Source organism: Thamnophis elegans, chromosome 9, assembly GCF_009769535.1.
Source record: "Thamnophis elegans isolate rThaEle1 chromosome 9, rThaEle1.pri, whole genome shotgun sequence".
NCBI lineage: Eukaryota > Metazoa > Chordata > Lepidosauria > Squamata > Colubridae > Thamnophis > Thamnophis elegans.
Genome location: NC_045549.1, coordinates 56,071,505 through 56,098,729, shown reverse-complemented (window position 1 = coordinate 56,098,729; position 27,225 = coordinate 56,071,505). Strand labels below are relative to the sequence as shown.

At 41.6% G+C, this 27,225-nt stretch overlaps 1 protein-coding gene across 4 annotated transcripts in view; it reads right to left on the bottom strand.

Annotated features, from left to right (window-relative positions):
- Positions 1-24,532, bottom strand: part of LCORL (ligand dependent nuclear receptor corepressor like) — a 92,766-nt gene extending 68,234 nt beyond the window's left edge. For 3 of the 4 annotated variants that reach the window (XM_032223898.1, XM_032223900.1, XM_032223901.1), the window contains exon 1: positions 24,380-24,532. In XM_032223898.1, coding sequence (XP_032079789.1) covers positions 24,380-24,500 — 121 coding nt within the window. In that variant the 5' untranslated portion in view covers positions 24,501-24,532. The remainder of the gene's footprint in view (positions 1-24,379) is intronic. The other variant, XM_032223899.1, reaches the window with a different exon arrangement.
- Positions 24,533-27,225: the final 2,693 nt, after the last annotated feature.

The following is a 27,225-nucleotide window of genomic DNA, read 5'->3' as shown; positions in this document are numbered from 1 at the left end:
GCTGGAGAAGTGTCAGTGCTAGTAGACTACCATCGAGTTCCTGGGGCACTGTATCTCCCCTGAAGGAATTGAGATGGAGTCGGGCAAGGTAAGAATCTTTGTGCAGTTGGCAACCTCCTTGGCAAGCAAAGGATATACAGCGACACCTTGGATTTGCCACTACTACCAGACCCTCATCCCCAGCTTCGCTTCCCTGACCGCGCCCCTCACTCGGCAGAATGTTAATGTTAATGTTTAATAAATTTATATGCCGCCCAATCCCAAAGGACTCCGGGCAGCTTACATAAAAGCAATTTAAAAGAATACTAAAAAGTTTAAAAAGTAGAAGACAAGGCAAGTTAAAAGACACAACATGCACTCAACCTTAGTGGGGCTGGACCTCATTCAAGAGGTCAACAGCCCCAGCCTGCCGAAAAAGCCAGGTCTTAATAGACTTTCGGAAGGCCCCGCGAGTGGGGAGGGTCCGGATCTCTGGGGGTAGATCATTCCATAGGGCCGGGGCAGCTACAGAGAAGGCCTTCCCCCGAGTAGCTGCCAAAAAACATTGTCTAGTTGACGGCACCCGGAGAAGGCCCATCCTGTAAGATCTTATCGGATGCTGGGAGGTATGTGGCGGAAGACGGTCCCGTAGATATCCAGGTCCTAAGCCATGTAGGGCTTTAAAGGTGATAACCAGCACCTTGAAGCATGTTCGGAGACCAATAGGGAGCCAGTGTGGCTCGCGGAGGAGAGGTGTAACATGGGTGTATCTTGGTACATCCAATATCGCTCGTGCGGCTGCATTCTGGACCAGTTGTAGTCTCCGAACGCTTTTCAGGGGCAGCCCCATGTAGAGCGCAGTAGTCAAGTCTTGAGGTGACGAGGGCATGAGTGACCATTTGAAGTGCCTCCCGGTCCAGGTAGGGCCGCAACTGGTGCACCAGGCGAACCTGGGCAAAAGCTCCTCTGGTCACAACTGACAAATGGTTTTCTAGTGTCAGCTGTGGGTCCAGGAGGACACCCAAGTTGCGGGCCCTCTCTGAGGGGTGTAAGATTTCACCCCCCAGGCTTAAAGATGGAGTATCTGGACTATCTTTGGGGGGCAACATCCATAGCCACTCGGTCTTGTCAGGGTTGAGTGCAAGCTTGTTCATTCCCATCCAGACCCTAACAGCTTCCAGGCACTGGCACATCACTTCCACCACTTCACTGAGTTGGCACAGGGCGGACAGATACAACTGGATATTGTCCGCATACTGGTGGTATTTAATCCCGTACCGGCGAATGATCTCACCCAGCGGCTTCATGTAGATATTAAATAGGAGGGGGGACAGGACCGAGCCCTGCGGCACCCCATTTTTAAGGGACCTAGGGGTCGACCGCTGTCATCCGACCAACACCGACTGCGACCTGCCAGAGAGGTAAGAGGAGAACCACCGCAAGACGGTGCCTCCCACTCCCACCTCTTCTAGCTGCCGCAGAAGGATACCATGGTCGATGGTATCGAAGGCCGCTGAGAGGTCAAGGAGCACCAGGATAGAGGAATGTCCTCTATCCCTGGCTCGCCAGAGATCATCGGTCTGCGTGATCAAAGCGGTTTCGGTGCAGTAACCAAGCCTGAAACCAGACTGAAAAGGATCTAGATAATCCGCTTCATCCAAGGTCCGTCGGAGTTGGAAGGCCACCACCTTCTCAACAACCTTCCCTAAGAAAGGGAGGTTGGAGACTGGACGATAGGTTTTAAGGACAGCTGGGTCCAGAGAAGGCTTCTTAAGGAGGGGTCTCACAACTGCTTCCTTCAAAGGCTGTGGGAAAGATCCCTCCTGAAGAGAAGTGTTCACAATCCTCTGGAGCCAGCCTCGTGTCACCTCCCTGCTGGTCGAAACCAACCAGGAGGGACACGGGTCCAGCAAACAGGTGGCAGCACTCATCGCTTTCATGGTCTTGTCCACTTCCTCAGGAGTGACAAGCTGGAACTCACTCCATAAAGTTTGATCAAGGCCCTCCCTCGGCATCTCTACTGGCACTGTCCAAGTGGAGTCTAGGTCCGTCTGAGTGACTTAGATTTTCTTAACTACTAATTCAAACGGTTGTTTCCTGAAAATGTCCCCTGCCGTTTTGCTGGGAGCCTACGGAACAACACACATTTGAGGCCCTGAAGCACGCCTTCATGAAGGAGCCGAGCCTCAAGCACCCTGATCCCCAACGTCCCTTTGTGGTGGAGGTGGACAGGTCCAACATCGCAGTAGGCACGTTGTTACTGCAGGCTCACACCCCTGGTGGCACCCTTTTCCCTTGCGCTTTCTTCTCACGGAAACTCAATTCTTCTGAGCACAATTACACCAAAAGAGATTATAGGTGAGGCGTTGGGAGGGGACATTTGCAGGAAACAACCGTTCGAATTAGTAGTTAAGAAAATCTATCTGTGTATTCTAGCCGTTCCTGTTTGCTTGGATTATCTGTGTTGCTTCATTTGAACTATCTGGGTTGCTGCAGAGCTACTCTTTTGAACGTGAGTTGCTTCGGCCCTCAGCCAAAGGATTCGTTATCTCAGTAATTGAACAGTGGTAAACAGCCAAGCCTGTGTTCTGGTTTATTCACAGGCCGAAGGGGGGGTTGTCAAAACATTTAACTATAGCGATTGTCACTTCATTTTATACCTACTAACTAAATTTAGCTTAGTTTTTATTATGCATTTTCATTGCATCAACATGTATCTTTCCAGTAATAGTGCAGTCTTATATCTATTGCCATTTGTAGCATTAATATTCTAGTTACTTTCTTAATAAATCTTGTGTGAACCTCTCTTCGTAGCCTGTTGTTCCTTTCGTATCTCGTAAAAGCTCGAAACCCAGCATCTGCTCTTTCCATCAGCTTATCTTTGGTTATTACTGGTACTTGTCAAAATTTATCTCCGTATCTCCGTCAATTTTTCTCTCTTTTCTTCTGTGCTTTGAAGTCTGGGGTAGAGTTCCAATCCATCTAACTCCCCTTTCCATATTCCACTCTTTCCATTACCAACCACGCTCACTTTGTTGTCAGTATCCACAGATTTCTTATCTCTTTGCTCATTTTTTCTTCCATTTTTTTAAACTCTGTCCTCCACATTCTTCGTTTGATAAACATCCTCAGTTTTTCCATCTAATTTTTCTGTTTTGTATTCCATATTCTCCAATCTCTTTTCAATTCTCTCTGTCACAACTAATAGATAACTAATGATTGTAACTATTATTATAACCTGTCCTATGACCTATTACTTGCTGTTTATATGCACAGTGAGTTGGTGCACTGGGGACAAATTCCTTGTGTGTCTTATCACACTTCACCAATAAACATTTCTATTTCATTCTATTCTATTCCATCCTATTCCTATTTTATTCCCATCCTATTCCATTTTCCTGTTCCATTCCATTCTATTCTAAGCATGGAAACTTAAAACTTCAATTCAATTTCAATTTTAATGGATTTGTATGCCGCCCAATCCCGGAGGACTCCGAGCGGCTTACATAAAAAAAAATATTAAAAAATTTAAAATATAAGACAGAACGAATTTTAAAAAAGGACACAACATGCACTCGTTCTTAATGGGGCTGAAGGTCAATCAAGATCAGCAGCCCTAGGCCTGCTGGAACAGCCAGGTCTTAACAGACGTAAACGTAAAACTAAAAAGATGTAGTGTTTTATTTTTTTTTTCAAAGCAGCTGGTGAAGATGTTTTGTGATGGCCACCTTTTCTCCCCTCCGCCCCATAACTCCTGAAATCCTCTCGTTCCCAAGTTTTCCAACCACTCATTCATTCATAGATATTGTGGGAAGGAAATGAAGGTGGGTCTCCTTGTGAATGGACAGAGGTTTTTACAGAAAAGGGAACACCCGAACGTCTGGAGCCAGCTGCTGCAGAGCGCCCGCGTGAACTTCCGAATCTTGGAGGAGGAGGAGGCTGTGGACTGAAGGGAGATTGTTGCCATACTTCCCGCCTCGGATCTCGGCTCCTGCTTCCCAGCATCTCCTCCCCTCCCCACTGGGAGACTGAGCTTGGCCCGGCCACCTCTCAGGGTGCTGCCTTGCCAGAGCTCAGGTGCTCCATTCTTCCCCCTCCCCTTATCAAGCATCCGATCCGCCCACCGGTGCCTCTCGTGTTGCAATTGGCTGGGCGACGGCTGTCCTTGCGCCGCCGCTCTTGTCAGGTAGCCCCTCCCTTTCGCAAGGCAGCGCCAGCCGCCGCCGCTCCCGTGGCTCCAAACACTGACATGCAGGTGTCTCGGTTCCTAAGACCATCAAAAATATGTGTTTTCCGATGGTCTTAGGTGACCCCTCTGAAAGGGTCATTCAACCCCCAAAGTGATCGCGACTCACAGGTTGAGAACCGCTGAGCTAGATACATTTCAGAGCTAGGAGCTCTTTCAGTCAGGGCAGACCTTTGCATATTTTAACCAAATATGGTTGTGCTCTGTCTGGACTCCTTTATTCCAAAGGCCAATGCTCCCTTCTACAGAGCTCAGCAGATTATCCTTCCTGACCTTTACCTTCCCATGATAGAGAACAAATGTGGCAGAGGCTAGATGTTAGGAGGGCATTCCGTATCTATATAAAGCAGACTGCTTCTCTCAGGAGAACGGAGGCTTTCTTTGTCTCCTTTCAAGATTCAACCTTGGGATCTAGGGTCACCCCTTCCACTACAGGCCGTTGGCTGGGCATCCATAGCGCGAGTCTACAAGGCTCAGGGATTGCCAGTGCCGAGTGGGATTACGGCCCACTCTACCAGGAGTGCTGCGACTTCAGCAGCGTGAGCCACACAAGCTCTTATTGAGGACATCTGCAGGGCAGCTATCTGGACTTCACCATTGCCCTTCATAAGGCACTGTAGGCTAGACGCATTTGCATCTGCCAAGGCATCCTTCAGACGAAGGGTACTTCAAAAGGTGCACACTACATCAGGAACTCCGGACCAGTCAGTTCCCTACCCTTGGGACACCAGTTTTGGTATGCCCCATTCCTGGACCTTCCTGGACCAATACTGGAGAAGAAATGTTGGTCCTATCTGAGACATTGCTTCTCAGTGGGTTGCAAGAGGGTCCAAACCCACCCTATAGACAGTAGGTCCATAGTCCTACTGATGGGGAGGTTCTTTTATCAGGTCATTTCTACACAGCTGCAGCCTTGTCGAAACTAGAGCCAAGAAGAGAATCAGAGAGGTGCGGCTACAATTATGATTCAGTCTCTGGGCAGATAAGGACGTAATTCCATTCCTGGACCCTCCTGCAACCCACTGAGAAGCAATGTCTCAGGTAGGACCAACATTTCTTTTCTTTTTCAGTGCTATTGTGTTGAACTGGGCTTTTATAATAATATTTTTAGACTTTCCCAAGCTTCTTGAGTTGTTTTCCCCTTTTAAGATTCATCTACTTCTGCTTGGTTGGATGGCCTGTGGTATATACCTATAGCATGGCAACGGACTTCTTTTTTATATTAATCTGTATGCATTCTAGGAGGCTTTCATTCTTGGTTTTATGCATTTCTGTACAGATGTAGTGATCTCTTACACATAATACCTCCTCTTTTGTTAGATTTTTTTCTTTTTTGGTTTATAGCCTTCTATCAGTACATTCCAGTTGTGCATTTCATCCCACCAAATTTCAGTAATGGCAACTTTATCATATGTGCCTTTGTGTACTAGTACTTCAAGTGTCCCTGTTTGTTCCCCAAACTTTGAGCATTGTTGTATAGGAATCTGAATCCTTTATGGCTGATGCTGTATATGCTTCCTAGACCTCCTAATTTGTATCTTGAGTTTTTCTTCCTTCCCATCACTCTCTACCTCCTTATTTGATTGGTTGTCCTGGGGTTTATGCTTGGGATTATTTCTAAAGATTTAAATAAATTGTTATTCCTCAAATTGTAATCTAAAGAAACACAAAGGCTATGCTTACTTATTTCTATTTTGAATAGTTTATTTCCAGTAAGCTTTTTTGAATATTGCTTAATTTCAGACAGATAGCACCTGATTCACCTTTTAACTCTACTTCATGTAAAAACATATTCCAAGGAAATACAATCCATTAGAGTTAGAGTTCCATCTGGTGGAAATTGCAGTCTGATTGCAAACCACTCCCCTTTCATCTTTGTAATTATACTGGTTTTATTTCTTCTCCATGAGTTTGTAATTGGAGAAGAAGTTAGGAGTTTGTATTTAAAAGTTAGTTAAAATTAATCAGAGTTTTCCAGCCAATCAAAATAATTATATTTATTGCAGTTTTCTATTTTGTGCAGGAAGCACTGTCATGCTTTAAGATTAGCCTTCTCATGTTCCCCAAGATATTCTGGACTAACAATTCTCATTATTTTTGCCCTCTATGGCCAAAAGCCAACAAATGTAGACAACCAATCTGACACTAAATGACAATGAGAAATTTACTTTGCATCGTCCAGTAGCTGTCTGGACTCTGGCACTTCAGATATAATTAGTCTAAAATTCATACCAATCTCTCTCTCCCTCCCCTCTCTCTCTCGGCTCTTTCAATTTCCTACATAATTATTTTTTGAAAATGAAAATAATGAAAAAGTACCAGATTTAAAAAAATAATAATGTCTTTTTAAATTAAATGTGATCTTTCTAGACAACTTTCCACCATCCCCATGAGATCTGGCAACATATTTATATCACACTATAGCTAAGAAAACTATATGGGCTAACCACAAGATAATTAGTAGCCACAATTAACTTAAGAGAGACTTTACTAACCTAAAATTCATATAATCAGTCTAATTTTCTTAATATGTCTTTTAATATTTAGGAAAGTACTAGGATCTTGCTTTACAGACAGTGTTTTATTTTATTACATGTATTCTTCAGTGTGATACGATTATGTATTGTTATATGAGTGTAACATTTTTACTATTTTTAAAAAACCTGTGTACTGAACTGGAATGTATGCCACTTAGAAGCAAGTTGTGTTAAAGCAGCATATAAACCCAAATAGTAAATAATAAATAAAAATGTTAGGGTTTCCAAATTCTCTGTTTTAAAAATCTGAATATATAAGTAATATGGATGTACAAAACATTCTGGGTACAAAACAGCCAGTTCTGGGAGCTTTGTATTTGGACTGAAATATGTATTCTAGGCAGGTTCTGGTGAAGAAAAAATCAGTGACATGGCCCGAAAGTAAAAGGAGGTGTGTATTTGATCTTCCTAACTGAAATAAACTTGGTATAAAATACTCAACTTGCCCCTGGAAGGACTGGCATTGTATTTTTAAAAACCCTGAAAAATAGATACAGCTTCTCATGCTATATGTGCCATACTATCCAAAGTATATTGCAAAGCTCTAAATAGTTATGTTTGTTATGTAACAAAACCATTTGTTTCATCAAAATTTATTTTCTTCAAAGTGGCTTCAAGTTTCAATTTTAATTTTGCCATACCTAACTCTAGTGCCATGATGGTGAACCTATGGCACGTGTGCCACAGATGGCATACGGAGCCATTTCTGAGGGCACACAAGGCGTTGCCCTGTCAGCTCCAGCGTGCATGCGCATGCTGGCCAGCTAATTTTCGATGGTTTTTCGCTCTCTAGAGGATTCCCTGAAGCCTACAAAGGTGAAAAACAGCCCAACACAAACTGGAAATGAGGAGAGAGCTATCTGCACAAGGGAAAGACATGCAGCAAGGAAAGAAGAAGAGGCTTCTTTCGCTCGTGCTGGCTGCTCTGTTCCCCCCTCCTCGTGTTACTAAAGAGGCTCCTGCCTGGTTGCTGGAATACAAAGGGAAATGAGGAGAGAGCTGCCAGCTCAGGGGAAAGACAAGTGGCAAGGAGAAAAGAGGCTTTTTGAGGGCGGGGCCGAAACCATGACAAGACGTGCAATTTCAAAGCTCTGAGATCACAGTTGACACTTTTATTACTGGAGGGTCCCAACGGACCTAAATCATCCCGAAGAGATGGTGAATAGGAAGATTACGTCTTGCTGATCTCGGGGATATCGCAAAATCTCCGAAAGAAGCAAGAAAAGATCTTCAAGCCGGTAATAAAAATTCCAGTCAGGACTGACAAAGTCAGGGCAGCCCCAAAACGGAACGATGTGGAAAGAAAAAGTGTTTTCAATTGGTGAGAAACTTTTATTGTTTTTTAAAAAACGGACTGCCTGTAAAACCTAAAATTTAACTTAAATCAAAGAATAGAAGAACTTAGCGGCGAATTTGATCGTTGTAATGGTTCTGGACAGTAGAACTATCACATTGCACGATACCATTTTGCCTAGGAGCTTTGAGAGAAGGGCTAGTGGAACCCTGCGGTCTGCCAAAATTTGATTTACTAATGACTTTGTGCTGTCCTGTCACTCCTGTGACAGGTAGTCCTCACATAGAGAAGTGTTTATGATCGCCCCAGGTGAGGTAAAGGATGGTAGGAGTCAGATGACCCTTCCCATAATTTATGGGAAAACCGTGATCCTGAAGAATCCAGATTGTGACCTGTACATCCTCTTTTGCCCAATGGTGGGGAAAGGACTGAATCAGAATGTTGTCCAGATAACACTGTACTCAGATCGGTAATGCCCTGATGTTGGCTAAAAGTGCTGCCAGAACCTTGGAAAATACCCTGGGTACTGAAGACAGGCCGAATGGTAAGGGTCTGTATTGATAATGCTGTCCTGCATAGTAGAATCTGAAGAACCATTGGTGTGACACTAGGATGGGCACATGGAGATATGCCTCTGTCAGGTCAATGGATGTTAAGAAGTCGCCCTCGCGGACGCATTCTCCAAAATGGACTGGAGAGATTGCATTTTGAACCTCTTGTAGATGAGGTGCCTGTTTAATCGTTTCAATCTGCAATTGCTCTTCACCCCCCCCCCCCCCCGGCCTTGGGAACTATAAACAGTATGGAGTAAAATCCCTGCCCCTACTGGGGCACCAGGAGCAGCTGGCTAATCAAAGCCGTTAATACATGGGCAGTGCCAGTGATGTGCTATCCAGGTAGAACCATCAACTGGACTGTGGCTGAACTGGAAAACCTGGACTGAAAAACGTGGAAACTCTTGAATATGTACCACGCTTTACATCCACAAAGTGACACCGGCAGGTTGTACCTGCCAAAAAGAAAAGGGGGCAGAGGGCTATTGCAAATCCAACAAACTGTAGAAGAAGAAAAATTAAGTTTGAATGATTATGTGAACCAAAGCACATAAATATTGCTGTATACTGTGAAAACAGAGAACATTATAAAAACAACAGAAACAAAAACAGAATATAGGGAAAAACAGCAGGATGACAGATTAAATGGATGGAAAACTAAAGCTTTGCATGAACAGCACTTCAGAAACGTTGAAGGAAAATGTGATAACACACGGAGGAGGAAAACGGGATGCAAAGGCCAAAAATGGGGAGCACAGAGGCGGCAATAGGCTATGGCAATCCTTCCAGCCTGAAACAACTAATAGTCAGGAGGCTAATCAGGCTGTGCTGAAACTGAAACGGGCTGTTTGCTGCAAGGAGGCAAATTGCTGGGAGGCAAAGGCAGATTTTTTTTCTTGTTTTTCTTCCCAAAAGCTAGGTGCATTTTATATTTCAGAGCATCATACTCCAAATGGTATGTTGATGGCCCATGGAAAAGAGCTTGGTAAAGTTGAAGTCAAATGAGGAATCTTCCAAGGCGACTCATTGTTATCTCTGTTATTTGTACTTTTGTTGGCACCACTAACAAGTATTTTGAACAAGACAAACTGTGGCTATGAATTGGCTAAAAAGGGCTAAAAAATTCGCATTTGCTTCATACGGTTGTTTTTAAATTGTTTGAAAAAACAAAAGTTGAATTGAGCTCATTGCTGAAAAGCACTGAGGAGTGTAGCAGAGAGATTGAAATGTAACATGACATTGACAACTGTGCAACAATTGCTGTTAAGGCAAATTGTTATGGGTGAAATCCTGATTTCACAAAAACCACCCTACTCAGAACTGCTTATACACTCAGATGCTACCTTAACAGCTCTTAGATCTTGCAAAAATGTCAGTAAAAACAACAAATATCGCTTATGTAACAAGAAAGATAAAACAGTGAATCATCTTCTCAGTGGCTGCAACAAAATCTCACAAACTGATTATCTACAACATCATGATACGAGTTACCAAAATTATACACTGGAAGATTTGCCAGCAGTTTGGGTGCAATTGTAGCAAAAATTACTGGGAACACCAAGTTGACAAAGTTATCGAAAATGAAGAGGTCGAGATCTTGTGAGACTTTCAAATCCAAACAGAGAGACACATCTGTTCCACAACACCCCTGACATCATGATTTTGGAAAAGAAAAAACTCTGATCATCGATATTGCAATACGAGGTGATGCACAAATTGAAGACAAACAACTAGGAAAAAAAACAAAATATCACAATCTGATCTAAAGGTAAAGCTGGCTGATCAAAGGGTGGAATGCTGCTTGGTTTGATGTCCTCATATCTGCATACATCCTTTGCAGGACCCTCCGTCCAAGGATGCTTCTGCCGAAGCAAATACATCCAATTTGTAATGGGAGGGTTCATGTTTGCTGTCCCCTAATAAATCTCCAAATGACTGAAAGGTGAGTCAGAGATTCCCTTTCCCCACACGTCAAAGCTGTTGCAAGAGCTGTCACTTGCCTGCGGATGGTGTTGTGTGACAGTCCTTTGTCCAGTCCTTCCTTGAAAAATTCCAGGACTTGTGGTTCTGACGCTGAAATGGGAACAATATTAGCCTTAAGGCACCAGCTAGTAAAAGCTGTCCAAGCAGAATTGTAGATTCTGTTTGTGGATGATCTTCTCGAGGTCTGTATCACCCTGGAGAAGTTACCCTTTCTCAGGAGGCTTCTCTCAAATGCCGGATGGTCAGTTGAAGCCACTGAGGCTCTCAGGAGGCTCCTCTCAAATGCCGGATGGTCAGTTGAAGCCACTGAGGCTCTCAGGAGGCTCCTCTCAAATGCCGGATGGTCAGCTGAAGCCACTGGGCAAATGGAGAGCAAGGAGCAGGATCTCCACCAGTGGTGGGTTTCTGCCGATTCACACCGGCTTGGGAGAACCGGTTCATGAAATTTACTGATCCGGTGAGAGGTTTGACCGGTGGACCCGGAAGTAACTTCCAGAATGCCTGTCCTGGCCCTGTTGCTCGCTCGTCCTTGCCATGCTGTTGCACCTCGCTCGCTCCCCTGCCCGTCTGCACTAAACTAGCCCAGCACACCGCTCACTGATTGGCTAAAGTCCAGTCAATCAGTGAGCGGGCTGGAATCAAACCGCCAGCTCTAACACCCGTTTAAAAGCGTGGTGGGTCCTCCCTTCATTTTTTGTTTTGCTTTGCCTTCAAGCAGATAAGTAACTAAGCGCGAGGAGGGGTGGTGGGAGGCTAGCTTATGCCAGCTCACGAAAGCCGCGAGCTGGCGTATGCCGCATGGGCCAAAAGCAGGTGGGCGGCGGCAGCAGGGTAGCTTTCATGAGGGAAGGCCTTCAGGCCTTCCCTAGCAAAAGCCGCAAGCTGGTGTATGCCACGCAGCCAAAAGTGGGTGGCGGCAGGCTAGCTTTTATGGCTTTCGGGAAAACCGCGAGCTGGCATATGCCACATGGCCAAAACCGGGTGAGCAGCGGCGGCGGCGGCAGGCTAGCTTTTGCAAGGGAAGGCCTGAAGGCCTTCCCTCGTGAAAGCCGCGAGCTGGTGTACGCCATGTGGCTGAAAGCGCCCCCCCGCCTCACCTCACTGGCTAAGCCTCCCAGGCGGCATGCCTAGCTAACGACAATCCTTGTCCCTCCAGTCCGGTAAGTTTACCTGTCCTGCTGCCTCATTGCCTGCCTGCTCCCTGCTGCATCCATCGCATCGGAGAGCTGCTGATTCTGCCTGCTGGTAAGTGACCCTTTTTTTCTTTTTAATGTTTTTTAAAATAATATTTTATTTATTGTTCATAGAATTTTTTAAAATCATTTTACTTAAAAGTTTTGAGTATAGAATATTTTAAAATGGTTTACTTCAATTTATTGTTTGTGGATTCTTTTTTTTAATTGTGTTAAGACTATTTTTAAAAAGATTCCACCCAAAATAAATTAAAATAAACCATTTTTAAAAATTCTACAGTCAATACTTTAAAATGTATTGTGTATAGAATTTTTTTAAATTGTTTTATTGTAATTTATTGTGTATAGAATATTTTTAATGGTTTCATTTTAAATTATTATGTGTGGAATACTTTGAAATGGTTTCATTTTAAATTATTGTCTGTGGACTACTTTGAAATGGTTACAGTATAAATTATTCCTGGTACAATACCTTGAAATGGTTACAGTATAAATTATTCCTGGTAAAATACCTTGAAATGGTTACAGTATAAATTATTGCTGGTGGAATACCTTGCAATGGTTACAGCATAAATTATTGTGTGCGGAATACTTAACAATGGTTTTTAAGGATTTTTTTATTTATAGAATATCTTTTTTAAAATTATTTTTAGAGAATTTTTATTTTTTAATTGTTTATAAAATATATTTACTACAAGAAATGTTATTCCTTTTTGCAAATGTTTTCTTTGTGATGAAATATGTTGCTTTTAAGTGTTCAGACCAGGTTTATGTGTCTCAAAGTGGCTGCTTTTCTATGGGCAGGCCAGGTTGCTGCAAGGCAGGTTTGCCAGATTTAGTGTGTTTCACCCTGGTTGTTTAGGTAATTTTGAGGTGGTTGCTGGTTCTGTGAGCTTCCTGGCACTGTCCTTTATAATTTCCCACAATGCCTTGATGGTTTTTATTCCAGTGGCTTTATCTTTCCTGTCCTTAGGGTTATGGAAAAAAAACTGGTTTCATTTGCAGTCTTTTGGGGAGGGGAATTCTTATTTTTTTGGTGTTTTCCTGGCACTGTCATAGTTTGTGTGGGTATGGGTGTGTAATGTCCCACAGTTATCTACGCATTAATAATGATCTAGAAATATTTCCTCATACATTTTAGTGACCTTTCCTTACATAATTGGTGTTTTCTTTCATACTTTTGGATTTCTAATTTCTGTTTCTGTTAGTTGGCAATAGCTAAAACCAATCCCACGTGAAAAAGTATTCAAAGCCTTCTTGATTTTAATTGTCAATTTATTTATTCCTGCACATTGTAATATTTATTCATTTTCATATCTCTGTTTTTCCACTGTTGTGCAAATACAATTCCAGAAGCTGCTAACATGTGTAAAATTAAATATATATTGTACTCCCTTTCAAATAGCCAATAAAATTTTCTGGTTTTAATTCCATATCTTGCTTTACCATTGCTTCTAACTACTAATTTCTGAATAGCTACTTGACCGACCTAAGTACTGAACCTAATTCATATATTCCTGTTTTTTGGAACTGAGAACTACGTTTCAGAAAAAGGAAATCTGTATTGCTCTGGGAATCTACCTATGATATTCATTCTTGAACTAATTTCTTGTTGAGGTGATGGTGCAGAAGACGCAAAAAAGGACAGTAAATTTGTGAAGGTAATAATATAATAGATCTTATCAAAAAGTCTTTCCATAATTCCAACTTTTACAAAAAGCAAAAGCTAGATGTGTCTAAAGTAGATGAATATTTGTTAAGACAGTGGTTACCTAAACTCTCACAAACTCAGAGACAACTTATGAATGATTCAATAACTACCTATTAAATATCAGAAGCCATTAAAAAATGAATCAGGCAAAGCTCCAGCCCAGATAGCCTTTCAAGCCAATATTGTATATGCTTTGAAGATGAACTTCTTTAGCCATTAAAGGATATAATGAATGATATATTACCGGGGGGGGGGGGGAATACCTCAACTTGGAAAGAAGCTAATATATAGTGTTATTACTGAAGATTGCCCAAAACATCAGAAGGATAAAGAATTATAGACCAATTTCATTACTAAACAATGACTATAAACTTTTTGCTGAAATGGTGGCATATATTCATATATCTGGGTTTCTGCCAAAAAGACAGTTAAGGGATAATGTCAGGACTGTTTTCAACATTATTGAATATTTACAGAATCATAACAAGAAACAGGCAGCTTTAATATTCTTGGATGCAGAGAAGCCTTTGATAATTTTAGTTGGGCTTTTATGTTTAGTTTTGGAAGATATGGTTTTTGGGGAGAATTTTATTCAAGCAGTTAGTGTAGTTTGTACATCACAGCAAACAAAGGTAATGGAGATATAACCAATTCATGTGAAATTCAAAAGGTTACAAGACAAGGATGCCCCTTATCTCCCTTGTTATTTACATTGGTGTTGGAAGTCTCGAACAGAGATGTTAGGCAAAATGAGAAAATAGCATAAATATAAAAAGGAAGTTTGTAATTTGAGGGCATTTGCTGATGACTTGGATTATATGTTTGCAAAACCCAAAATACAACATAGAATATTTGATGAAATCAAATGAGTTTGGGGCTTTAGTGGGTTTTAAAATAAACAGAAAACAACAATGCTTATTAAGGATATGACCTCTCAGGACAGTGATATACTGACTAAAAAGTCAGGTTTAAGGTTGAGAAAAGGTTAAATTCTTGGAACTAAAATTGACAAATACAAATGCAAAACTGTTTCAAAATAATTATGTGACTGTTTGGAATAATAAAAAAAAGGATTTACTGCATTAACATTATTGGGTAGAATTTCTGTGAATGTATTACAAAGATGTATTTTTTGTTTCATACGTTGCCAATACTTGCTACTGACACTCCATTTAAACAATGGCAGAGGGATATTTCTAAATTTATATATATATATATATATATATATATATATATATATATATATATATATATATATATATATATATATATATATTTTGTGTGTGGGGGGGGGGGAAATACCCAAGAATTATATATAAAGGAAAGAGAAAGTTTGGGTTTATCAGATTTGAAATTGTATTTCGGTGCTTGCTGTTAGATCTGGCTAAAAGAGTGGGTGAACCTCCAAAATAAGAGCCTACTTGACTTAAGAGGGTCATGAATTAAGATTTGGATGGCAGTTATTTATGATATAACAAGTTTAAGGTAAATGTTGATTTTAATAACCATTTTGTTACATGTACCATCTAAAAATTTGGAGTAAATATAAAACAAGACTTCCTGTGAAGATGCCTCCTTGGGTGTTGCCCTAGGAAGCTTTTTTAAGAAAAGAAATAATGGTAAAGTCAGACTGGTGGACATGGTCAAATAATATCTTTTAATTTCGGTGGTCCTATCCTTAAGTCTAAGGAGGAGTTAGAATCAGAAGGATGTGTCTGCCATTGGCTTACATATTTACAATTGAAAGATTTAAATGGATGAATTTAAAAAAGTTGATGGAGTTAGCAGAGATGGCTAAACTGACTGCCTTGACTGAAGAAAAAATAGTTTGTTTCTACTGTACTTGGAAACCACTTCTGGACTTTGTGCTTGAAGTGGAAAAAAGAAAGAAACTTTGGGTTTTGAGTTTTACCATTTAGATAGGTTTGTTATAGAAATGACTGGTTTATACTATTATGTAAAGGTAAAAAGTTGAGGTTTGATGTCATTATCTTATTTTACTACATCAAATGGAGTTGGAAATCAATCTTTTTTCCTTTTTCCCTTCCCTTTTCCCTCCCCATCTTTCCTACTGTTTTCTTTTATATTTTATATTATAATAAAAAGTATTTTTGTAAAAAGAAAACCAATAATACAGCCTACTACATGGATAAATAGAAATAAGACAGTATTATGGAAATTAGTTCAGCAGTGATGCGATGAAAGAAAAACAGTTTCTATGACTAGTTGTTTTAGCATGCAATGCCCTATAGCGATGTCCCGAAGGGAAAGGTTGAAGCAGTTTATGTCCAGGTATGAGGGTTCTGTAGATATTTTCTCACATCTCTTTCTGATCCATGTAGTACATAGATGCTCAATGGAAGACAGGATGGTTGGAATTTTTTTTCCCAGTCCTAAATATCTTTTGAAGTCTGTTTGGTTGCTGTACCAAGCCAGGCAGTTATAGAAGTACAAACAACAGACTCAATAATTCCTCTGTAAAACTCTTATCAACAGCTCCTGGGGCAGTCTGAATTTTCTGAGTTGATACAGGAAGAAAATTATTTGCTGTGCCTTTTTAATGATGATTCTAATGTTTGGTGTCCATTTCAAATGCTGAGAGATTATAAAATCCAAAAACCTGAAGGTCTCTACTGTTGATACTGTGTTGTCTAATATAGTAAGACGTAGTAGAATAGGAAGACCCCTCCTAAAATCCACTCACATCTCTATAATTTTAAGTGTTCAGCTCTGAATTATTCTGGCTAATCCACAGAGTCAACCATTCAACCTCCCATCTATATGCAACTCATCACTGTCTTGATTGAAACTAATGACTGTTGTATCATCTGCAAACTTCTGTACTTTAATAGAGAGCTCCTTCAATATGCAGTCATTAGTATACAGTTGTGATGGTGAACCAATGGCACAGAGTCCTCTCTGCGTGCACGCAAGCTGTTGCCCCAGCTCAGCTTTGCTGCGCATACATGCGCCTCCTGCCGGACAGCTGATTTTCGGGTCTCCGCCACACATGTGTAAGGGGTGGGGCACATGCAGGAGATGCATGCATGGGGGAAAGGAGGTCGCACACAGAGCCATGCCCCCCCCCACAATTTGGTTCCAGGAGGCTGCAGGGAGACCTGCTAGGCCCAAAACGGGGCACGGCGTGGTTGCACAGGAGGGAGCGCGCACATGCGCAGGGTGTACAGGTATTTGTGTCGTGCACGCATTGCATTATGGATGTGGGAACGCACGCACGGTCGGACGCTTTCGGCTTGTGACAAAAAGGTTACTCATCTCTGGTATAGAGAGAAAATAATAACAAAGAAAGCACACAGCCCTGCAGGGTATCTATGCTAATTGAATATATATTCAATGTAATTTTACCTAGCTCCACCTGCTGCTTTCTATCTGTTAGAAAGGTTATAATGCACCTACAAGTGTGGTTAGGCAGTTAGCTGAATCAGTTTAGATGAACAATTTCTGAAATGATGGTATTGAATGCCAAGCAGAAGTCTACAAAAAGACGCTCTATTTCTATGAGCAGTGGACCAAGTGCATGCATGCATGCTCCATTTTTGCGAGCAGTGGGCGTGCACTGTTCGCACAAATGGAGCTGCACATATGCGCTTACCCACACTTGCATGGAACCATCTCCTCTCCCCTGTCCACTCTTGGACAGAATTAATAAAAGTGTTGAATTCTTAACTTCTCTTTAACCCAACACTATATCATAAAGTGTGTATGTCTGCAGCCATCCAGTCATTTGTAAAAGTTAATCCACCTCCATTGATTTTTACTTTTTCTTCATGCAGATATTTGATTTCATTTCAACAATGTTGCTATATAAAGAGATATCATTCATTATTTACATTTTGTAATCCATTGCGTAATTTAAATAAAAGTTAAGTTCCCTTAACTAGCTTTTGTTTAGCAACTGTTCAAAGTTACAGTAACTCCAAATAGATGGTAGTTATGCTTGGTCCCTGAAATTATGGCAGTTACAGCATCCCCACAATCATGTGATTAAAATGTGGGTGCTTTGGCAGCTTACCCAGTTATTACTACAGGAGCAGTTCAATTGCTCCCCACCTATCTCCTTACTCATCTCTGCCCTTTTGGCCACTCTGATCCACTGGCCCTGTTGTCCTCAGCTGGTGTTCATCATCTTCTTCCTGCTGCCGACAAGATATGGATAGCTTGGACCTTCCTGTGCAGCTGCTGGCTGAGCCAGGCTTTTCTCTGAAGATCATGTACACTTGTCCAAATCACCATGAAGGGCCAAGCCAGATGTGTACCAGTATCAAGAGGAATCCATAGAAGGCTAACTGGTGTGGCAGGTCCAGTGGAGTGGAGGAAAGCAAAGGCAGTGGGGAAAAAGTGCAAGATGCCCAAAAGGATAAAGATGGGGAAGGAAGACATGTGGGGGCAGTTGAAGAGGAGGTTGCCCCTTACCTTATGACAGCTTGGAGCTGGAAGCAACCAAAGTAGGAATGGATTCGATCATGTGGACCCTTGCCTAACTACCACTGGTAACTATGGCAACTCAGATTGGCATGATTGCTGTTGCTAAGTGACATGGTCATGTGGTATTGCAATTTATCACCTCATTCCTTAGTGCTGAAATCCCAGTCCCAATTACCATCATAACCCAAGGACTACCTATAAATATAAATGCAAATGCTGCATTTGGAAAAAGAACATGTCTGCATTTTTACTACCTCCAATACTAGAATTAGATTCAGGTGGACTTATCAGGTGTAGATGATTTCTACATTATTAGAGAGGATCTGGATCTGGGAGGAGCCTGTCTAATTCAAACCTCAGACATTTATTTGCTCCTTCGCTGTGTGGTATCACTATGCCTAGATCAAAGGAGATAAGACTTTCAGAAATAAGGCTATCAATACCACCAAGTCTGGGAACAGATTTAAAAATCAATCAATGAGATTGGTTTTTGAAGGTCTTCTAATTCAACCCCCTAATCAAGCAGGATACACTATACCCATGATGGCCAACCTATGACACAGGTGCCACAAGTGGCACGCGGACCCATTTGTTAGAGCGTTGCCCTGTCAGCTCCAGCGCACAAGAGTGTGCTGGCCAGCTGACTTCAGCCTTCTTTTTCGGCCATTTTTCGCCCTTCAGGGAAGCCTCTGGAGGGCGAAAAACCACCCAACATGCAAACCGGAAGTTTGGGATGCCTCCTGAAGACTCTGGAGGGCGAAAAACAGCTATACAGGCAACCTGGAAGTTCAGAACGGTGATTTCTGGTTTATCCATAGGGCTGTTCTTCGCCCTCTGGAGGTTTCAGGAGGCCTACGGGCAACCCGGACTTCCGGTCATGTGCGCATGTGCACATGCACACAGGGGGGGTCACATGCACATGGTATTATGGGTGTGGGCACATGCAGGCATGATCCCCCTGCACTCCCCCATTTTTGACACCCGATCCGAAAAAGGACCATTTCACATGTGACTGTCCAGTGTTTTCTTTAAAACCTCCAGAGATGAAACACCCACAACTTCTGACAGCAAGCTGTTTCACTGGTTAATTGTCTTCACTGTTAGTTAGTGCCCTTCTCCTTAATTCCAGGTTGCTTTTCTTGATTAGTTTCCCTTGTATTTCTTGTCCTGCCCTCTGGTGCTTTGGAAAATAAGTTGATCTCCTCTTTTTTGTGTCAGTCTCTCAAATACAGTACTGGAATACTGCTATTATGTCCACCCTAGTCCTTCTTTTTTCTAGACTAGCCAAATTCAAATCCTGCAACTGTTCTATATACATTTTAGTATTCAAGACTTTAATCATTGTAGTTGCTCTTCTCTGCACTTTTTTTTCAAAGTCTCAACATTAATATTAATAACAATGTTGTTTCTAAACAAACAATATTGCTAAACAAATTATATCAATCTGTCCGAAAAATTATCTGCAAATACGAGTTCAAAGAATAGCCAACTTTCCTAGGCCAAGCAACTCCAGCAAATTCAGCCCAAGAACAGATTGCAAGATTAAGAAATAAATCTCTCAGAACCCCAGAATTTCATGATGTCTAGCTTTGCTACTATGATGCTAAAATGCATGACTGTATTATTAGAAGGAAATTGCACAAATCAGATTCTACATGGGAGGTGTGCCAGAAGGAAAACTTTATTTATTGCTCATTGATACCCAGATAAAAACCAGGACTTCTGCAACAATGCTTTGGATAGAGCAGGGAAGATGGAGTATATTGGGTGAGAACCAAATATAGCATTTCACCAAAAGAACTTGATACCAACAGTAACCATTGTGGTAGAAATGTTACAGTTTGGAGCTGTTTTGCTGCATCAGGGTTTGGGCACCTCATATTCACAGAATCTACTATAATACCAATCTCATTATATCATGGGACCTTTGATAACATGAGACCATGAAGACTGAATGTTAACAAAAAATGACAATGACTAAACCAGGGTTTCTCAAAATGTGAGATGTACTTCCCTTGGGGAGGTGCAGAGTGTGTTCAGGTGAAGTAAATTTTAATTACATTGTTATAATACATCTCTATTTCCCAAAGTTTCATTGTCTTCTTCTCATGGTTCATTTGTGTTTATTTTGGTGTTTGGATTTTTAGAGATGTGTATATTAAAGATTATACTAAATGGAGGAGTGATTGCAAAAAAAAAATCTATAAAATTGCAATATTTTATTTTAATCAAATGGCACTCTCTGCTAATATTTCAATTTTCAAACTCCTGAACTTTCATACCCTTAAAATTTAGCAGAAACGCATTAAAGTAAGTGCAGTGTTTCAAGATTCCAAATATAGCAACAAATCATTTGTCCATTATTTAATGTAAGTTCAATTTAACAATATAATTTATCTAAAAGCCAAAGTATTCAATAAGCTGCCAGCATACCACTGTAATTTTAAAGAAACGTAATTCCTTATTATAGCCTTAATTGTTAAAGATATGCAAAAATATATCAAATAAAGGTAAGGAATTGACAATCAGTCATTATGCCCTCAAGACAGATAAAAGCAAATAATGCAATAAAATAGATTTAATAAGTTCTACTTGGAGAACAAATAGAATGAAATGAAACCACAGGTCTCAATATTGATTGTGTTATCTTATTCACAAACTCTTCAATCACAATTTGAAATATTTTATAGAAAATACTATGCGATAAATAAAGTGCACCTTTATAAATCAACCAAAATGCAGGTTTCCAGACTAAAGAGAAAGGAGTTAGATGAAAAATGGAATTTGAAGCAAACCTCCTTGATAGGAAAGGACAAAATGGCAACAGATACTGATGCAAAGGATAAATAGGACTATAAGGTAGTTTATACATAGGAAATGAGGCATTCAAATAGAAAAAAAAGCTATTTGAATCTTGAGCTATTGGAAATGAAGATGGGGTTAAAAGAAGTATGGCGGCTCAGTGGTTAGGGTGCAGTACTGCAGGCCACTTCAGCTGACTGTTATCTGCAGTTCAGCGGTTCTAATCTCACTAGCTCAAGGTTGACTCAGCCTTCCATCCTTCCGAGGTGGGTGAAATGAGGACCCAGACTGTGGGGGCGATATGCTGACTCTGTAAACCGCTTAGAGAGGGCTGAAAGCCCTATGAAGCGGTAGATAAGTCTAACTGCTATTGCTATTGCTAATGCAGGGGGGGAAATGAGAAACAATAATTAGTGAAATGAATCAGGATGGAATTGATTTAAATCAAGTGGATTTAAATCACAATTTAAATCATGATTTAATCACTAGTAAAAAGGCTTGATTTAAATCAACTCGGTTTAAATCATAATTTTTAAAGAGCAACTATCATCTCTGTCCCACAACAGCTCCTCCTCTCACCCACTGTTGACTCACCCATTCACTTGGGATGGCTGGTGATGTGGCAGTGAAACAAGGTGAGGGATGTGGCAGGCAGCAGGTGAGTGGATGCCCACTAACAGGCACCGCCCTGATGGATCTGAAATGACTCTTTAATATTATGTTCTTTAATATTATATTTATAAGCTGCTTAGGTTTCACTTTCATTTTTACTACTTGCCCTTCCTCCTCACATTTAGAGCCTGGTGGTACAGATGCATTTCTCTTCAAACAATAATAGAGTTTGTGGTATACATAAATTTGCAAAACAATGGGATAAAGGAATGTTCCTGAACTTTGTTTTATGCTTTATCTCATGGTTACTGTGAAAATGTGTGAATGCATCAATGCAGTGCATGTTATCTCAGCTTGCAGAGCTTGGATTCATTCATTGAACGAGTTTACCAAAAATGTAAATATTGCAGAATATACAGCCTCATGCTACCTAACTAATCTCCATTTCATGTTGACAAATCTATCTTTGGATTTCTACTCCAAAAGCATTTTTTTAAAATAAATTTGATAGATTTAAAAATTTTATTTAAAATTTAAAAATCTGATTTTTTTTAAAAAAAGATTTTTATTCACCCAGAAATTAATATAAAACAGAACAGATAGGGACAAATTCAGTTTACAAATTTAACTAACTTGCTTCCTAGGAAAAGTGCAAACTTAAATCATATACAGACAATAACTATTACAAAGATGTGAATGAATTTTGGAAGATTTTTATTATCAGCAAAAAAATACAATGAAATGATCTAACAGGAAGAGAAACAAAAACTGAGTGAAATCAAATTTGACTAGTTCATGCTTTTCTAATTAAACACAACTCAGAAATGGGAGTCCTGTCACAATAAGACCTATTGGAATTTCAAGATGAATTAGGCTCATCATGCATATTACCATCAATTTTTTGTGTAAGTAGTAATATATATATACTAGTTGTACATCCCTTTATGGAATTCTTTCTTCCTATTTTTAGCAATATCAAGGTATTATTGTTACCAAGCAAACAAGTCCATGTATAGTAATCAACAGGTGTCAAGCTTAACAAGATTACTTTATGCCTTGATTTCTGATTTGTAAAAAAGCACTGCTAGCCTTCTTTGAGAAGCAGACAAGTTACCCCCAAAATATATTTTTTATCAGGGGCTATGAATCATTTGTTGCAAAACCAAGATTTACCAGTCACACAGAAAATACCCATTTACTTAATAAACATCATGACATGATCCAACACGTGTTTTAAATATATATTCTAAATCTTCTGTTAATAAATAGCATTCCTTGGAAGACAATTTGAACTAGAACTTTTCCCCAGATTTGTGAAGTCCGTAGTAATATACAGTGAATTATATTCACACATCTCATTTGTCAAAGGAATATGACATCTCATTCAGCACTATAAACAAGTGGTTTTTCTCTGCTTGTAAATAACAATAGTATGCCTTTTCAAAGCTTGAAATAAAAATGTCAGATATACAAACATCAATTTGCATCCTGCAAAGAATTGGTTCTAATGCTAAATCTATACTTTCATCTTTAAGAAGCATATACTGTGCAAGAGATAAAAATCTTCAGAAGCAGATTGGAGAATGAAAATTCCTTCCCTCCCCCCTTTCTGTAGTCTTTCTTTCAGAAAAAGTCTACTAGATAGGTAAATGCTAAAAGCAATAGTTGGGATATTGCGATTTTTAGGCACATATGTAACCCCACCCAGAAACTGCAAAATGTGCAAAAAAAAAGAAGACCTTGTATACTTGTTAGCTTGAATAAGCCCCCTAAAAAGATGGTCACTGCTCTGTCCCAAGCCTATCCTATTGCTATTTTAATACCTTCCAATATTCTATCAAGCTGGCATGTTTATTTTTAGCCACAAAATAATTGATGTACTACCATTACTGATTTTACAAAGCAGAGTCCATTTGTCAACATAAAGTCATTCCAGAAACCCTACACAGTCAGATATATAGGAGGAAGTTATATCTCTTGAAAACCATACAAATTTGTCTTTTCTGAAAACGGGGAAGGACAGAGTGCTGAATAATGATGCTCTCTAGAAGGGCAGACTCTAATGTGTAGCTGGGCATGATTACATTCTACAATTAAATAAGCCCAAGGATGGACGCCCTGGGGAGCGTTTGGATGAAAACACAACCCCCAGGCCACGCGCGTGGGGACGTCTCCATTGTGTAGGAGGGATGGGAAAAGTCTGCAGGTGGAAAAAAGAAAGGAACAAGAGCAGACTTCCGGCTAGAGACCGAGACGGTCGTTACAGACCGAGGACGATGACCTTCTCCTGCTCCCCATCCCTTGCATTCTGGCCGAGTCTGCTGGACGAAAACTTTTCCCTGGACCCGGAACTTTGCAAAGTGAGATCCGTTTTTTTCTCCCTCTCATCCGGGGACGGCTCTCTGCAGCCGATCTCATTACTTGCTCTGAAGCCCGTGGGCTGGAAGGGAGCCATAAATGCCCGCGGCTCGTCTCTGCAGAAGCTCTCGACCCAGACTAGGCTCTTTCCTAGGCTGCCTACCCCCCCATCCACTCGGGGGAAGCCCCCACCACCACCGCTCGGAAAGGCCAGAGCGCGCCCGCGTTAGGGAGAGGGAGCCGGGACAGGAACTTCTTTGGACCGCCGCTGCCGCCATCCGCTTCCAGGCCGGAAAGTTTTGGAAGCGGCGAGAAGGGAGGAGCAAGAGCCCCGCCGGACGCTGGCGGGAGGGCGGACGGCGAGGACCGAGAACAGCCGTTGTTATGGCAACACCGAGGAGGGGAGGGAGGGGAACTTCAAATCCCAACCGTCAACGCCGAGTGGCTTTCCTTCTTAAAGGGGCCGGCGCACTCTCGTCCGGCCGCCCAGGACAAAAGGGATGGCGCCCAAGCAGCCGAACCGAGTGGCGTAGACTGGATCGACAACGGCCGCCTGCCTTTCTCGGCCCGATTACGGAGAATGACCGCAGCGGCGGCGGGGGTCAGTCCCTATGCTCACCCCGCGTCCGCCCTCCCGCGCCGGGATCAGCCCGGCTTTCCTTACCCACACAGTGCATAAGCCGGTGCCGCCAGGAGTCGAGCTCGCGGCGGACGCCCCGGCGCTCCGCCGTGCAGCGTGGGCTCCGGCACTGCGAGGAGCCCGGAGCGGGAGCCGCGGCGGCCATTCCGTTTGTTCCCTTTTCCAACTGCCGCTGACCTCACGCCCGCTCATTTGCATGCAGGAGCGCGCGCGCCCATGCAGGCCCCGCCCAGCGCGCGCGTTCCCCCCTTCCCGGAGGGAGACGCTGTTCCGGCTGCTGGCGCCGACGACCGGGAGGCTGGCAGGAGCGCCAAACAGAGCCAGGTAGACCCTGGCAAAAGCTTCATTCGTTGATGGGTCGCTTAATTAGAAACGACTTTTCCCTGCCCTGTAGACGCAGCCACTGCGGGACGATCTTTCCCCAAGATTTCTTTTCCAAGGTGAACCCCATCGCCCGCGACACCTGAGCCGTCTACCTTCCTGCTGTGAGTCACCTTTCCTTCCTTCTGCCTTTCCCAGGATATAAGCTGCTTCTTCATGCTGATATAAGTGCCGTCAAGTCGTGGCCGACTCTTAGCAACGGGATCGATTTTCTCCATCCCTAATCTGGTCCTTCGGATCTTCCAAAAATGCACTTATCACCCCTGTAACTGAGTCCATCTACTTCATCCTCTTCTCCGTTACTTCCACCTTTCCCAGTACTATAGACTTGTCCAGAGAGCTGGCTCTTTGGATTGATTATGTGCCACCAAGTCATTTGGTGGTAGTAACCTACCAACCACATGGATTTTGACCAAGACAGTTAGTCCCTAACGCGCCCTATGATCACAATAATTGAATCTTTCTGCCTTGCTGCTAGTTACCCACTTCATTTCTTTCTTCCATCTTTCTCAGCATTATGGACTTCTCCAAAAAATTAAGTCTTCTTATGGTTATATGCCATCAATTTGAGGTCAACTCTTAATGACCATTTAGTTAGCTTTCCTCCAGTATGATTTGTCACTATTCTGGTCCTTTGTACCTTCCAACTGTGCCCTAATTGTGTCTGTATCTGAATATATCTACCCTGCTGTTAGTGGTCATCCTCTCCCCTTTTCTATCTTTCCCAGCATTCGAGCCTTCCCTGGAGCAGTAGCATTGAATTTTAGTCCCATGCTAGCCATGAAAACCAGCTGGATGACCTTGGCCCAGTCACTCTCTCTCACCAGCCTCACATGAGTTATGGGAAAAATAGGAGGAAGATGTGATGGATATGTTCACCACCTTGAGTATTTGTAAAATAATAAAGTTGGGATATAAATAAATAAAATAAATTAATCTTTTTGCAATGCAATAAATCAGGAGTGTCGAACTCTTGTCATCACAGCAATGTCATGTGACATATCAGGACTTTTTTCCCCTTTGCTAAACGGCGTGGGCGTGGCCAGCACATGACGCATCCAGCATTCCATGGGCCGGGAGTTTGACAGCCTGGCATAGATTTGATAGGATAATACATCCTTAATCTGGTCTTTTATGTGTTCCAATGGTTCACTCACTGCTGCTGTAAACTAGTTTCCCTTGCTGCTGATGGTCATATTCTCATTTCTTCCAGGATATGCTTCTCCAGAGAGCTTTGTAGTCCAAAAGTAGGATAATTTGAGCCTGGTCACTTGTTTGATGAGATTGGATATTAGGAAAAAAAATCAATCTCTAACAGAAAGCACCACTGGATGAAGTTAACCAAGAAGCTAAAAGGAATGTTCAGTTCAGTTCAGTTCACTTTATTTATATGCCGCCCTTTTCCCTGGGGGGACTCAGGGAGGCTCACAGTTCAAAAGGGGTGGGGGAAGGACAAACAATTTACAACATAAAAACATTACATCATTTAAGAACTCAACAGTCATACAATTCGAGTAGGGGTTAGAATCTTTAACCCCAGGCCAGCCGGGATAGCCAGATTTTAAGTGCGGCGCGGAAGGTCTGGAGGGTGGTGAGGGTCCGGATCTCCATGGGGAGTTCGTTCCAGAGGGTCGGAGCAGCCACCGAGAAGGCTCTCCTCCGAATAATCCAGAATGGATTCAGAGCAGCTGCTTGCAGCTCTAAAACTGGTAGCTTTGACATGAGAACTCTTCTCTTGTTTGTCCCAAAACTGCTTTTTCAAGAGGCAACTACACTTTTTGACTTTTTGAAGCTTAAGTGCCTTTCACCAACCAGCAAGCTGATTGCTATGTTCTGCACCAGTTTCTAGTTAGTTTTTAAAGGAAGCCATTACTATAAAATAGCAAGGGCAAGTTAGGTCAATCATAGAGATGTGTTGGCAATAATATGTCCTCTTCTAGCTAAACATCCATAATATTTAATAACAAAATTTTCTAATCCTCCTTTCCAAATCAGTGTTTAGAATTTACATCCAGTTTCCTTATGTAAATAAAGCCCATATCTATATATACATTGTTATTCTTGCCCCTCCTTTATTTAACTTTATCCTGTATCATAACATTTTCTCCCAATAATCAAAACTTTAACTGTATCTAACTTGTTTTTTTTTTCAATTAACTTTTATATATAATCCAAAGGGATTTCTAATCTTCCTTACATGGTACCATTCAATATTCATATCCAATTATACTCATCATAACACTACACATTGTATACATTAGTAACATTATCAATATCTATTGTCAATAAATTTCACTAAGTTTAACTAGTTTTAAATTATATTCTTCCATCTATCAACCTGTATCTTTCCAATAGCAAAACAGTCTCATATCTTCTGTCATTTGTGGTGCCAGTCCTCTAATCATCTCCTTGATCAACTTTGTATGGACTCCTCTTAGCAACTCCTTGCTTATAAGAGCTCTCATGTAATCTTGATGCCCTTCTTCTGT